Raw genomic sequence first — 14,142 nt, forward strand, 5'->3', positions numbered from 1 at the left:
TTCAACTTTTCACCACAGAACGGACATTTACAAATATGATTTAAACCACTGCAGTGCCGTACCTTTAATACCTATGGTATCTCTGTAATAAAATGTTATAAAGTTGCCCTCTTTGTTTCCAGGCTGGGACTCTAATTTGTTGTGATTATGTGCTCCACTGTTAATTGTGCTTATGATTCTGGCTCTTTTTCTCTGTTGTGTAGTATCATGTTTTAGGTTGATGGTGATGAGACTTATTGATCTTTCTCCTTCAGGTCAGTTGGTTCAGAGTGCGCCTGTCCCCAAACGACAACCTCAGAGTGACTGATCCCCAACTCCGGATTGGATTCTTTCTTATTTTGAATTTGATCTGAACGTTCAGTGTAAAATTGATGTATGAATTTTAGTTATCCTTATTGTTTATACCTGTGTGATCAATAGATGAGCAAATGGGAGGGTTAAGATTCTGCTGTTCTCTGTGTTAAGCAGACGTGACTGAATGGAAGGCTCCATAGTATCATGTCTTGTCTTTATATTATCCTCTATTACAAGCTATACTCATCTGTTATGATTGTATTCTGTGACCATGGTAGGTAGATAACCGATTCCTTTAAGTGATTCTATTCTTGTTATTATTCTTTGTCAAATACCATGCAGACTGCTACAAACCCTAATTTCCTTCGGGATCAATAAAGTATCTATCTATCCCCCTTTTTCAAAGGCCAATTAAAACCTCACAAAGACAGTCTGTTTCTGTAGATCAATTTATTTCACATTTCCATAACTAACATTATCATCCTGCTGTAACCAGGTTTCTGTAAGGCAGAATAAATCAATATGTTGATCAATTATTAAATCGTTTACTAACAGGGACTTAGAAGAGAGACCTAATATTTAATAATCCACATTTAACTGTTTTATTCTTTGGTGCAGTTGATGAAGCTGTATTATTTTTTCTTTTTGAATTTTTATGCTTAAATAGCTTTTTGCTGATTTTAGCTTTGTTTTTTGGTGGTCTGGGAGCAGGCACCGACTCTATGGGGATGGGGTTTTGGGGGGATGGCAGGAGGAGAGAAGCTGCAGAGAGGCGTGTAAGACTGCAACTCTGCTTCCTGGTCTCAACCCTGGGTAGTCAGGTTTTAGGGTTAATAAATTTGGCCAGATTTCTAGAAATGAGAGCTGCTCCATCCAAAGTGGGATGGATGCCATCTCTCCTAAGAAGACCAGGTTTTCCCCAGAAACTTTGCCAATTATCTATGAAGCCCACGTCATTTTTTGGGCACCACTCAGACAGCCAGCGATTCAAGGAGAACATGCGGCTAAACATGTCGCTCCTGGTCTGATTCGGAAGGGGCCCAGAGAAAACTACAGAGACCGACACTGGTCTCTCAGCACTACTGATGATCAAATTCTCATCACGAGGAGATTGGGAGAATTGGAACCCTCTTTCCTCTGGTCCGACTGCATACCCGGCTGGTTACGTTATGGATTCCCGTGGGGATAGAAGATAACGTTCCTGGCTGCACTGTGTGGACGGGGCATATATATTGATACCAGGATTTTTCCCAAATTGGACCTGGGGATACCTGGTTTCTGGGCAGCTGTTCGGGCCCTAGTAAGGCTTCCTATGAGGGATGCAGAAACGGTATGAACTCAATCAGACTCAGTAGAGCTGAATCGAAGTGGATTACATCTGGAGGAGTGTTGGAGTGTCTGTTTCTGCTGGCGGAGCTGGACTAAAAATCTGGATGACTGGATTTCTGAGAGGTAACCAGAAAACTGTAAGGTCTGTCAGCAAATAGTTATGATGGCCTGGACCTAAACAATTACAGTATTTGGAATTTGGCTCCCAGACGGCCTTGGATGGCTGTCTATCTAAATCGTCTCCTGGAGATGTTATATAAACAGATGCTCTTCACCCCCGCCCCATGTTGTGACCTGTATGAACTGGTATCCTGGTGTCACGGATCCCGCTTGCTTGCTCTGTCTGGTACTCTGACCTTCCCACTAACCAATCCTTGTGTTGTAGAGGCGAACCTGCTTCTCCTCAGCTGCCTGTGACCCCGACTGGTTCCGCAGCTGCTGGCAATTCGATCGTTACCCAGCCTATTTAAGGGGAGGAGGCCCTACACTTGTTGTTGCTTACCCCCAGTCAGTAAGAAGCAGGACATTGTAAGTGAATTGCTCCCAGTGAGAACGTCAACTCATTTTTTGTCTCCTGATCTCTCTAGACCAGGCCTATTCAATTACTTTTTCTTCTGGGCCAGATTTGAAAATTTTGAGATGCCACTGGGCCGAAGACCCCTACTTATATTATTTCTTGAGATTTAACTCTAAATATGCTAACACCTGAACTAAGTCATAAAAATAAATAAAGGAATTCACAATAAAGGCTTTATACTGCATCATTTATTGATGAGCAAAATAATTCAAGTGCATTGCAAATTTTAACATTTGGTCCAAACCTTGACCAGAATATTTTTAACAAGGCATCTATTCACCATACATATGTTTAATTAAAAAAAAAAAAGTAAGAATAACAACTTTTTGCAACAGTAAAGTCTTCTATAACATTTTAGATGTATTTGCAAAAGTGCATTTGTTGAACTAGAAAGACCAACTGATGCAGTGCATTAAATATTTCAACAAAAGAAACTGCACCAAGTGAACATTTAATAACTGTAACATTAAAGTAATGCTGACCTAGTGAGTTCAGTCTTAGAGTTCAATCTTTGGGGTAAAATAAACAGATTTATCAGTCCAAGCAGGGTTAAAACGGCGATTTTCATTGTCAATTTTACGTTTTTGACCTGTCACTGATAAATTTTGGCGGTTGTCGCACTTGGAGAGAGTATTCTGGGCTGGCATTGCTAGTGGTGCGTTCAAGTACAAGAGGAAGGGCGGGAATTTTTAAAACTGTCACAGCAAATATGATTTAAATGCGTTTTTGCAGCTTACGTTGGGTCAGTCAGGGGGTGGGCCAGTCATAGGGGGTTCGCGGGCCGGATGTGGCCCCCGGGCCGCTAATTGAATAGCCCTGCTCTAGGCTATAAATGTGCTATTGCTATGCGTTTGCTAAGGTGTTTTTTTTGGAATCTCATAAGGTGCTCATAATGAGCACAGAACGAGATGAATTTTTTTTAACCTAACTATCCTATGCTTTTGTTTCCCCTCTTATCAACGGTAGTGTTGTACAATGGCTGTATGACTGCTGACACCTGTCTTCCCTGTTTGTTCTGTTGTTTGTCTTTTGGATGGGCGTTCTGGAACTCTTAATTTCCCTGACAGAACTCTCCCAAGGGATTAGGAAACGTTATCTATCTATCTGTCTACAAAGTTACACACCGAGTCAATATTAATTTTAGTGACCTCCGATTGGTGTCTGTTTTTCACCAGCTTCTGCGTAGGACTACGCTTCCTTCTCACAGTCACCCAGCCGGCCTGCTTTCCCAACTGCTTGGAATCTGTTGGGGGGGGGGGGCTGACAGCAGCTAAGCTACCATGGTTCTCACAATCTAGAGGGGCCTGGCTAGCTATAGGATTTTCCAGGGTGCTGAGCTGGGTCTCCAATTTACTCACCTTGGCCTCCAAATCTACAAACAGGCTACATTTATTACAAATATCATTACTGCTAAAGGAGGCCGAGGAGTAACTAAACAGAACAGGAACGTACGGGAGGGACAAGAGAAGAAGCTGTTAGTTTTTCCTTCCCACTGTCACCAAGTGTTTGCTCATAGGGAGATGTTTTATTGCAGGAAATCACAAAAATTTGTTGTGATTTGGTGCTATTTAATGAAATTTAATTGAATATCTAATTTTTCATATATCACAATAAAATTTGGTGTTCATGAATAAACAGTTACTGTTGATAATTCATTGTCTTTTTCTATTTTAAATTAAAATACTCACAATAATGCAAAATGAACTACAAACCCTCCACAAAAATCACACACATCAAATCTTTTAGGAATTCAACAGATTTAATATGTAGGGTCATCAAAACATTTATCATACTGTCATGTGTTTGTTGTAGATGCCTCACAGTGATACTTACAGACAGCTACTACAGTTATCAAATCTGATTATTTACATTTGGTCATAAAATCTCTTCGCAAATTACGTACTTGGTCCATCCACCAATTCTCTTCCATTTATCCTTTTCAGCACAGAGTTGTGTTTCTGACAGTAAATTTTAAAGTTTGATGGTTTGAACAGTTTCTCCTCACATGTTTGTCATGATGGATCCATGACTGAGGGTCACAGGCAGAAGAGCTCCATGATAGTAGTGATAATAGTGGGAAGATTAAAGAGTAAATCTTAAAGTACAGTAAATATTTGTGATGCTTCATAATGATTCACTTCAGGGACTGGGATTGACAGGACTGATGATCAGAGGAGCAGAGTTTTTACCATGTGCACTATGACAAGGACTGAAGAATGGGTGGAGTTTGTGAGTGAAGGAGCAGCCAGTAAAGGAGTAGATCAGAGCTGCAGCATCTACATCATAAAAGGAGACCAGACCCTCCTCATAATCCACAAACACCCCCACCTTCTCAGGAGCAGACTGAAGAGAGAGACGGACTGAAGGGCCAGCAAGAGCTTTGTACTCATTTCCGTTTCTCAGCCACACAGTCCAGAAACCATCCTGAGGACTCACTGTGATTTTTCCCTTCCTGTTGATCGTCTCTGTGGCCACTCCTAATGTCCACTTAGTCTTTCCTTTAACCTGAACCTCAAAGTAAAATCTGCCTGAAGAGAAACTCTGAGTTCCTAAAACACAAACACAGTAAGAAAATCTCTCTGGATTATCTGGAAGATTCTTCCAGACATCACCATGATTCACTTGTTTTCCATCATCAGACAGGATGAGTTCAGGATTTGCTGTATCAGGATCAAGAGTCACATCTACTGCATACTGCTGGACCCTCTTCAGCTCAGCCTCAAACAACTTCCTTGTGTCTTTCCTGAGTCTCTCCTCCAGCTGAGCCACAGCTCTCACCACAGTCCCCTCATACGATGGTGGACGGATGCTGACCTCTGTCCGGTCCTTGGTGGGTAAAGCAGCTTTCAGAGATGAGAAGCTTTGGAGGAGGTGGAGGTGGTCTTCAGAGTGTGAGAGCTGCTCCACCTCAGAGCTTCTCTTCATCAGCTCAGAGATTTCCTGTTCCAGATCTCTGATGAAACCATCAGCCTGTTTCTCTGTTGTTTCCTGTTTGTCTTCGATCTCCTTTATGAGCTCCTTAAGGCCTTTTTTAATAGGCTCCATCAGAGCAGTGAAGACCTGAACACCTTCTGCTTTCTCTCTGTCTGCAGCATTTTTACTCATCTTCATTGACTTTTTGATCTTCTTAATCTTCAGTCGTCTCTTCTGGATCATCTGCTGAATTCTAGCCTCTGTCTTCCTCAGCTCTGCCTTCTTTCCTTCATATTCTTCACTCAGAGGAACAAGCTCATGGTTCTTGTGGTCTAAAACAGAGCAGAGCACACAGACACATGTCTGGTCGGTCTTACAGAACAGCTCCAGAGGTTTGTTGTGTTTTGTACACATCCTGTCTTCCAGGTTGTCCACAGGCTCCATCAGCTGATATATGAGGCCTATCAGACATGCCAGACAGAGCAAACACCATGGCAGGCTGGACTTCAGAGTTTTCCATGATGAAAACATCTTAAAGGCTTTCTGAAACAGCAGCTTCCAGACAGAAGGAACTTCTTCTGGTTTGGCAGCTTCTTGGTCTGAGCTGTTGCCTTTCTGCTGAGCTTCATGTCTGAACTGAGCGACCATCTCAGAGATGAAGGTGTTGACTCTCAGCTTAGGTCTAGTGTCAAAAGTCTCTTTACACATGGGGCACTGACGTCTGGGATTAACATTCCAGTGCTGAGTGATGCATTTTTTACAGTAGTTGTGTCCACATGGTGTGCTGACTGGATCAGTGAACACATCCAGACAGATGGAGCACAGAAACTGATCTTCAGCTCGCAGATTGCTGGCAGCAGACATGTCTGCACCCTGAGAACAAAAGCCAGAATATAAAAGTTCAACTCTAAATATTTAAGTGGGTTAGAGAAATCAACATGTAACTGAAACATTGAGTTCAGGCACCAACAACAGAAAGTAGAAACAACAGGAAAGGCAAAGAGTGGAGAACAGCCCCGAGTGATGACACAACCGTTGTGTGTAGTTTAAAGGAAAAGAACATTTTCTTTCTCTGAGTTTTGGTTCTTGACTCCTGGAGTTTTAAGTGAGGCAATTTTATAATAAGCTTAATTGTTCTTTTGACAAGAGTTACTAGAAAGTGTCAGAAGTAAAAAGTGTTTGTTTTGTTTTATCACTCAGTAAACTAAATATTTCTGTTGTACTCACTGGTGTCTCCAAAGACTCAAAGACTGTGTTGACAACAGTCTTTGTAGTCCTTTAAATTTGTCAGAAAAAACAGAAACAGATTTGAGCTCGACTGCAGCTCTGCTGACTGACAAAAATGCTAAATGCTGTGAAGGCAGTGAAGAGAGACCTCTACACTGGAGACACCAAACAGCCTCTTCACAAACACATAGCACAGCATGTTTGGACCAGGAAGACAGATGGTTTGAAAGAAGAATAAAAAAAAAAAAAACTATATTTCCACTGTGAACGACCATCATTGAACAGAGGAGGTGGATTATGACACCAATGTTCCCCACTCTATAATGCTGTCCTGAGCTCCCTCCCAGGTGCCTCATTCCCCACTCACAGCTTTGTTCAGGTGACCTCAATAGGTCACTTGATAGAATTGGGTGAAGGCCTAACTTGGTTTCACCCAAACCCACTGATTGTAATGACCCACACCTTCTTTCACACCTTGGTGCATGTGATTATGCACATGAACAACAGTGGGTCACAACCACCTCCAGGTAGGAACCCTCACTGGGGTTTAAATATCTGTGTCTTTCCACCTTTTGGTTTGAGAACTGAAGAAGCCTTTCAGATGAGAGGGAAACATCTTCAAGAAACTTAAAGAAGTCCAGTCGCCTTTTTCAAGCTCCAGAGATACTATGACCTGGATGACTGAGAACCTACACAGCCAACCTGATACAGTGTTTAAGATTTGGGGTTAAAAACATGGCTGTCTTCTCTTATATTTGCAAAATTAATTTTACTTTTAGTTAAACTTTGGAGCTGTTTTATCTGATTTCATCGTAGCAATCTCAGATTAAAGGCAGAAGACGTGTAATGAAGTGTGGAAACCCATATTTTAAGTCAATATTTACTCTTTATTCTAAAGTTTAATACTTGCTGTTCTATTGTTCATGCTAATTTGCAGTTTAAATAAACTTCAAGTCCATTTAATTTAGTCAGTATGGAATCTTATGTAATATTTTAAGTAAGTGTAAAATTGATGAGCTGTACTCACCTGTGTTTGAGTCGGTTGTTGATTAAAAACAGATTACCTGAGTTTCATTTTCTTCAGACACAAACACAAAGATGAGTCTGACTGCAGCTCTGCTGTTCCTCTCACTAACCTTTAGTTTCATTTAACAAACCTGATGTTCAGCCTCGTCTTTCTGCAGCCGGTCAGGTGACTCTCTCTCTCTCTCTCTCTCTTATCCATTGTCATTGTGCTGAGCAGAGACACACCTGCAAGGTAACTGCAGGGCGGTGTCTCCCTCAGCATAAAGTCACCCGGGCTGCCTCTGCTTTCACCAGAACTTCAAATTATGGCATCGATCTGATACCAAGTAAAGACAGAGCCAGGGTTGCCAATACTGATGCTTTTACTTTATAAAGGCAGCTCATGTAGCAGACAGCAGTGCGTCATGATTTATGAAATGAATCATTAATTTGTCAAATCTGAAAACATTTAACGACCTCTAAATGACTGATTTTTGTTTTCAACTAAATTACAAAAACACAATAAAACACACCTTACAGCTGTGTTGTGTTTGGAGACCTAGGCCTGTACTGCGAAGCGAGTTCAGCATACCCCGGGTATCTCTCCACTATCTGGATTCACTGACTCTGACACTGGTGGTCATGGTCAGGGTTTCCCCTGCCTGGCCACGTCAAAGGGATGCTGTTGGCAGCATCTAAGCGATCTAAAAGAAGTGTTTCGTGGGTCTTTAGTCTTTAGTTCCACAGAAAAGGGTCCCTGTGAGCACCACCTACTCCTGAGATATTATGAGATAAAGAACATAATAAATACACCAGTAAAATCCAACACTGCTGTAAAAAAGGACACATGATTGATGCTGGAGCAAATTGTTAATCTGGTGATTCAGCGCGCAGAACGGCAAAATAAACATTTTTATTCCAGTTAATTATTTTATTGCTGACTCGCTCTCAGTGCTGCTGTTGATTTCTAAGGCGACAGCAGAGCTCTGAGACTTTAAATGTATTAAAGCTTCCTGTCCCACTGCTGACTCAACAGGTATTCTTGGCATGTGTGTCTGTTTCCAGCAGAGACTCAGCAGCAGGTTAGAATCAAGTAGAACAACATTTGATACAAATCACCAAATTAATACACACACATTCCTGTGACAAGGCGACAGAGTTTGTGCTTCATTCAGGGAGAATAACCTCCTCCTGACAGCTTGAGGTTTTTTTAAACATAATATTCAGTGGGCTGAATATAATATGTGACCATCTGAATGTATTCTATATGAAATCAGTCTGCTGAAGGAACAGTTAAGATGACCACTAACACTGAAGAACCAACATGAGTGATGACTGAAACATCACTTTCACCATCAAGTGAGCTGCCTGGTTATTTGCCTCTGAAAAGGCTGACAGTGACCTCTGACCTCTGTGCTGGGGCTCTGGGTCTGTCTGAGGGATTTCCTTCCTCCTGCTCGTTCCAGGACAAAGCTTTTTCTTTTTCGTGCTCTTTCACGTCTTTATATAAGTTGGTGGTGTTGCCACAGTAGAGAATTTCCTCCCAACACGCATCACTGTTTGCAGTGTTTTCATTTACAGCTGTAAAGTACCTCAGTGCCCCTGAGTCACCTGACCACAGACAACTAATCACACCAGAGCAGCGAGCTGGGGGGGCAAAGTGTACCTGTAGGGGAGCAGGTGTTTGTACAGACATGTCTGATTTCTGATAACCAGGAATGTACTGAGCTTACAGGAGACAAACAAACTAAAGCATCAATCCTATCAAACTAGTACTGATCCGATACCAATACTATTGTTATTTGGATCGATCTGCCTAAAACTACCCAGAAAGTGATGTCTCACCCATGTGAGTTGGATCAGGGTTTGCAGCAGGTACAGGTAGGATGGATGCCTATCTCCTTTGGTTCTCTCACTTTAAATATCGTTTTTGTCGCGCACCCACAATTTTGTTTATAGTGTGGCTCTTAACTCCCAGCTATTGCAGAGAAAGCAGCTTTATGATTATCAGCAGTTATGACACAGCATCCTTTCACACTGCTGATTGGCTTTGGAGACAGTATGTTTATCAGCGGGCAGCATGGTGGCATGGTGGTTAGCACTGCTACCTCACAATTAGAATACCATCTCGAAGGCCTGGGTTCAATTCCACCTTGATCTGGCTCTCTCCCTTTCTCTGTGTGGAGTTTGCATGTTCTCCCCATGTCTGCGTGGGTTTCCTCCCACAGTCCAAAGACATGCACTTACTGGGGTTAGCTTAATTGGAAACTCTAAATTGCCCATAGGTGTGAGTGTTGTCTGTCTCTCTGAGTCAGCCCTGCGACAGGCTGGCGACCTGTACAGGGTGTACCCTGTCTCTTGCCCTATGTCAGCTGGGATAGGCTCCTGCGACCCTGAACAGGATAAGTGGATGTTCATCAGTCACCAATTGATAAATATACACTAACGTGCTCATTTTATTTTTAGGGCTCTGTCTCCTGTGGCGGCCGGTGTTTGATGCCTTCTGGCATTCCATTTGTATTTTAATTGTATGACACATACTTACAAAACAGCTAATTTCTTTATTTTATATATAACCCCTTCATAAATCAAGTTGACTACAGTCTGTTTTCCAATATAAGCAAAGATGTTGCACAGAGAAAACACACAGAAACACAGGAAATCACTTTCTGGCAGACCAGCAGTTTTTGGCACAACACTAGCTCCCCTGAGCCCTGCAGCTACTGACAAGAAAAGGTCTGGAGCTGAGCTGCTGTGATTATATGAAGAAACTGTGAATTAGCAACACTGACAAGATTAAAACCACAGATCGTTAAACATATTATTTGCCTCCATCTTTCGTTTATTTGTGGGGTTCATAAGGCAAACTACAGATGTCATTAACATTAAAAGAAAACTGAATCACTGAAAATCAGCAATTGTGTCTGTAGTCAAATACTTTAGCATACGGGACCCATAATGCCATCATCAAACCACATTTCTGAGACATACAGCTCTGCCTCACAACTGACGATTACAGCTCACCATGGCAGCTCCTGGAGGCAGAATTTTAGCAGGTAAAGGTCTCTCCACTAGCCTTTACCTTGGCCATGGAGGTCATCCTCAATGACTCACAGTGGTGGTAGGAGGAGCTGAACAGCTGAACCACGATCTTAGGCTCCATCCCATTAGGGCATATATCGTAAATGGACTAGCTCTTAAATAGCGCTTTTCTACTCAGATATGAGCACTCAAAGCGCTTATGTAACACACGCGACGTTTTTACAGTAACAAGACTCACCACTGGGCCAATGCTAGGTTCGACTACTGGAGCAGGAAGAAGTGTAAGTGTATTAAAGACCACAGACCAGGAAAATAAGGTTAAACTGCCGGCTTATTATTAGTTGAAAGAGAAAATAACAATATTACAAACAGTTGACATAGAATGACACACACAAAAAAATAGTTTCCCTAAGTAATTCAGAACATCTTCTTTAATCCCTGTTTTGAAACTTTATCCTATTGTTAAGTACTAGAGGATACTATTTAAATCAACCTAGGTTATGGTTCTATTTGAGTTCAAGTCAATACTGTTAATCTATTTTAATTTACAGTTAGTTCTAATCCCTAAACTCGATTTTAGCTATTTAGTGTTCAATTTAAGAAGTTAAGGCTTTTAATCTCCTGTTTTAAACACCTCTCGTTTCTATTTTAACCCAACAACAATTTCAATTCCACACACTGTAACAGAGATACTGAATGTGAATTGAGGAAAACAAAACACACAGAAATAATCCAGCAAAAGACTGAATAACTTGTGCGTCAAATCAATGTCCTGTCTTTTTTTTGATGATCCTGAAGGGTTGATTCCTGTTCTCTGAATCCAGTGCTATTTCAGCAGGATAACATGTGCAGGTCATACCAGTTTGGATGATTTGCAATATCCAGCAGAGGGCGTAGCTCCTGCTAGACAGTTACAAGGTTCCTGGGTTACGGCTCGCCATCTTGTTTCTCACCAGCGGAATCCAACTCAGCAATCGACTGGAGTTTCCCCGGTCCAATTTCCAGCGGAACCTTAAAAGGCCTGGTTTAATAACCAGCAAAGCATAACAAAAGTCCTTTTAACTTTGCTTTGTGCTGAAAGAAGTAATGTACTCGCCATTATGGCGGCTGAGCGGCCCGTGTCTGTGTGGGGGAAACCCCGTGCTCCGCCCACACCTGCTCATCTGTTACTCCACGGGTTTTGAACATAAAACCACATAAATGGCTACTTTAGCTTTCCGTTTCAATGAAATAAACATATCTTACAAATACATTCTTCTCAGGAAATAAAATACACTTTTTTAACTCACCAAGTCCAGTTCTGTAGCATATAACACTCCCGAACACAGTCGGGTTGGAAAAGAAAATAAATATGCGGGAAGCTCCTTCCCCAAAAGTGGAAAAATATTTTAAACAGGTAGACTTTCAATCGTCAAATTTTCTTATCTTTCTCTCTTTCACAGCACCTTCGTTCTCTGCTTTTCTGCTTCTTCTCCCCAGCGAACGTAACAACCCGGTTGGCTGGAGGTGATCACATGGGGTCACATACATCAATGTGGCTCTTCAGAATAAGAGATTTTACTCACACTTGACCGTTTAGCTGGTGGCAAAATAAAAGTTGTTTTATATCCAAATAAAATATCATAACATGAAATACAACATTCCTATTGTCTGTAATTCTGACCTTTTACATTCTATACTTTTTTTTAAAGACCTATTTATTCTCCATTCATTTATTTATTTCCTATTTATCCAGTTGAGAACTATTTTTTACGAGGCTTATTTTTTTTTTTTTAGGGTTATCTTAACCTGGGTTACACTTACACAACACGTTTTTACATTTACCCATGCACACCCATTCATACAAGCACTTCCATGATTAATTAATTAAGCTAAGTGCTTTAATTATGTAACATTCACTCACATTCATACTCCGACAGAACGGTCGGAGAGTAACTTGGGGTTAAGTATCTTGCCCAAGGATACACTGGCATGCAGCTAGCAGTAGCCAGGAATTGAACCACTGACCTTCCGATCAGTAGTTGACCTGCTCTACCTACTGAGCTACAGCCACCCCAATATGTGGACGACCTAGCTGCGCTCATCATTACCATAGTGTGCACCAGGTGATAGTGATCAAGGGAAAGCTGGCTGAGCACCACTTCTTCATCTGTGAAAAGCATATACCACATGTGTCAAACTCAAGGCACGTGGGCCAGATCCGGCCCATGATATAATTTTATATGGCTGTTAATGGCCCGCCGGTAACTAGCGCTCCCACCACTTACACTACAAATCCCACCAAGCACTGCAACAGCTGCTACGCAGGTCAAGACCTGTGCACTAACCTGTTTTCCCGCATTGCCAATGACACATTGATCAGTGATAAGGCAAATGAACAATAGTGGGTCGATGAAAACTACCAGGGACAACCCCCCCCCCATTGGGGTTTAAGAAGAAACATGCAGCCCAGGGACAGTGACATGAGGACTTTCTGACCTCATGCTTTCCTGTTTAACTGCATGTTGCAGGATTTATATTTTTACAACTATATAAAAACTAAAAAAACCTCATTAAGCAAGTCATATAAGGGGCGCCCAGGTGGCTTAGTGGTGAAACAGGCTCAAGTCCCGGCCTGTCGCCAGTCTGCCCGCGTGTCTTTCCCCGTGTGTTTCCCCCATTTCCTGCCTCTCTCCACTATGGATAAAAGCAGCTGTGGCCAAAAATTAAAAAAAAAAAAAAAAAGCAAGTCATATAAGAAGAAGAATGATTTGTGACGCCTTTAAAGAAAGACGGTACTGATCCTGGCAAAAGGATTTTAAGTTCTGTTTTTTCAGAGATGCCTCAGAAGTGTCAGATCTGTTGGTTAAAACATCAGTCATCAGTATTTTGTTAGTAAGCAAGATTTAGAAATGTGTTTAAAACTTGCATAAGAACAGCAGCTGAGGTCTGTCTCGGTGCTCCTGCAGACTGAGATTGTGGAATTTTTCCAAGCACAGCAGCAAGAAAGAAAACAGCAGAGAAGAAGAAGAGAAGTCACCATAAAGAGAAAGGAAGTACCGTATTTTTCGGACTATACGTCGCTCCGGAGTATAGGTCGCACCAGCCAAAAAATGCATAATAAAGAAGAAAAAACATATATAGGTCGCACTGGACTATAAGTCGCACTTTTTTGGGGGGGGGGGGGGGGGTTGATAGAATCCGAGACTCAGAGCACAAATTCCATCTTGAACGGCAATTTAAAATAATAATGGATTAAAGAACAGGACGAACACGGTTACACCTACGTTATGCTAACGTAGCACATTCAGCTACATGACGCACAACGAACACGTGTTCGGTATTGTAACGTTGTAAACACACTTCCAAAGTCGGCGATATTCACAACAAAGGTCGTCTTTATTAACAGAAAAACGGCTGCTGTAGGCCACAGCCACGCCAACCATAACTACAACAGCGGAACAGCAACACACACACACAGACAAGCTCTCGGTCTTTTTCTCTCTCTCCATGCTGCCTTCACGAACCTCCCGAACAGTCCGAAATCCCACAACATCAACACGCTCTCTAACTAAGAGAATCGCTACAGTATGTTAACGTAACATTAAGTTATTCAGATAACCATAGCATAAAGAACATACTAACAAGTTAATCAAACCATCAATCCATTGAATTCTTCATCCTCGGTGTCACTTCTAAACAATTCCGTACACTCCGTAGACGAAGCGCCGCTTCCTCTTCTGTGTCGCGTTAGTCAGGCTCGTCGTCAGCTGCAG

General features: G+C 41.9%; 1 protein-coding gene across 1 annotated transcript; it reads right to left on the minus strand.

Annotated features, from left to right (window-relative positions):
• Positions 1 to 4,339: 4,339 nt before the first annotated feature.
• On the minus strand, positions 4,340 to 10,508 carry LOC115789264 (E3 ubiquitin-protein ligase TRIM21-like). The gene is made up of 2 exons (XM_030742604.1): positions 10,428 to 10,508; positions 4,340 to 5,986 (listed from the first exon to the last, which is right to left on the minus strand). The coding sequence occupies exons 1-2, from the start codon at positions 10,506 to 10,508 to the stop codon at positions 4,340 to 4,342; spliced, it is 1,728 nt and encodes a 575-aa protein (XP_030598464.1).
• Between the last annotated feature and the right edge of the window lie 3,634 nt (positions 10,509 to 14,142).

Source organism: Archocentrus centrarchus, chromosome 1, assembly GCF_007364275.1.
Source record: "Archocentrus centrarchus isolate MPI-CPG fArcCen1 chromosome 1, fArcCen1, whole genome shotgun sequence".
NCBI lineage: Eukaryota > Metazoa > Chordata > Actinopteri > Cichliformes > Cichlidae > Archocentrus > Archocentrus centrarchus.

Excerpts from the sequence above, each read along its gene's own strand:
- LOC115789264 (XM_030742604.1), bottom strand. The coding sequence starts at position 10,508 with ATGGAGCCTAAGATCGTGGTTCAGCTGTTCAGCTCCTCCTACCACCAC. Across the intron at positions 5,987-10,427 it reads GGATGACCTCCATGGCCAAG|GGTGCAGACATGTCTGCTGC; the intron begins GTAAAGGCTAGT and ends TTTTGTTCTCAG.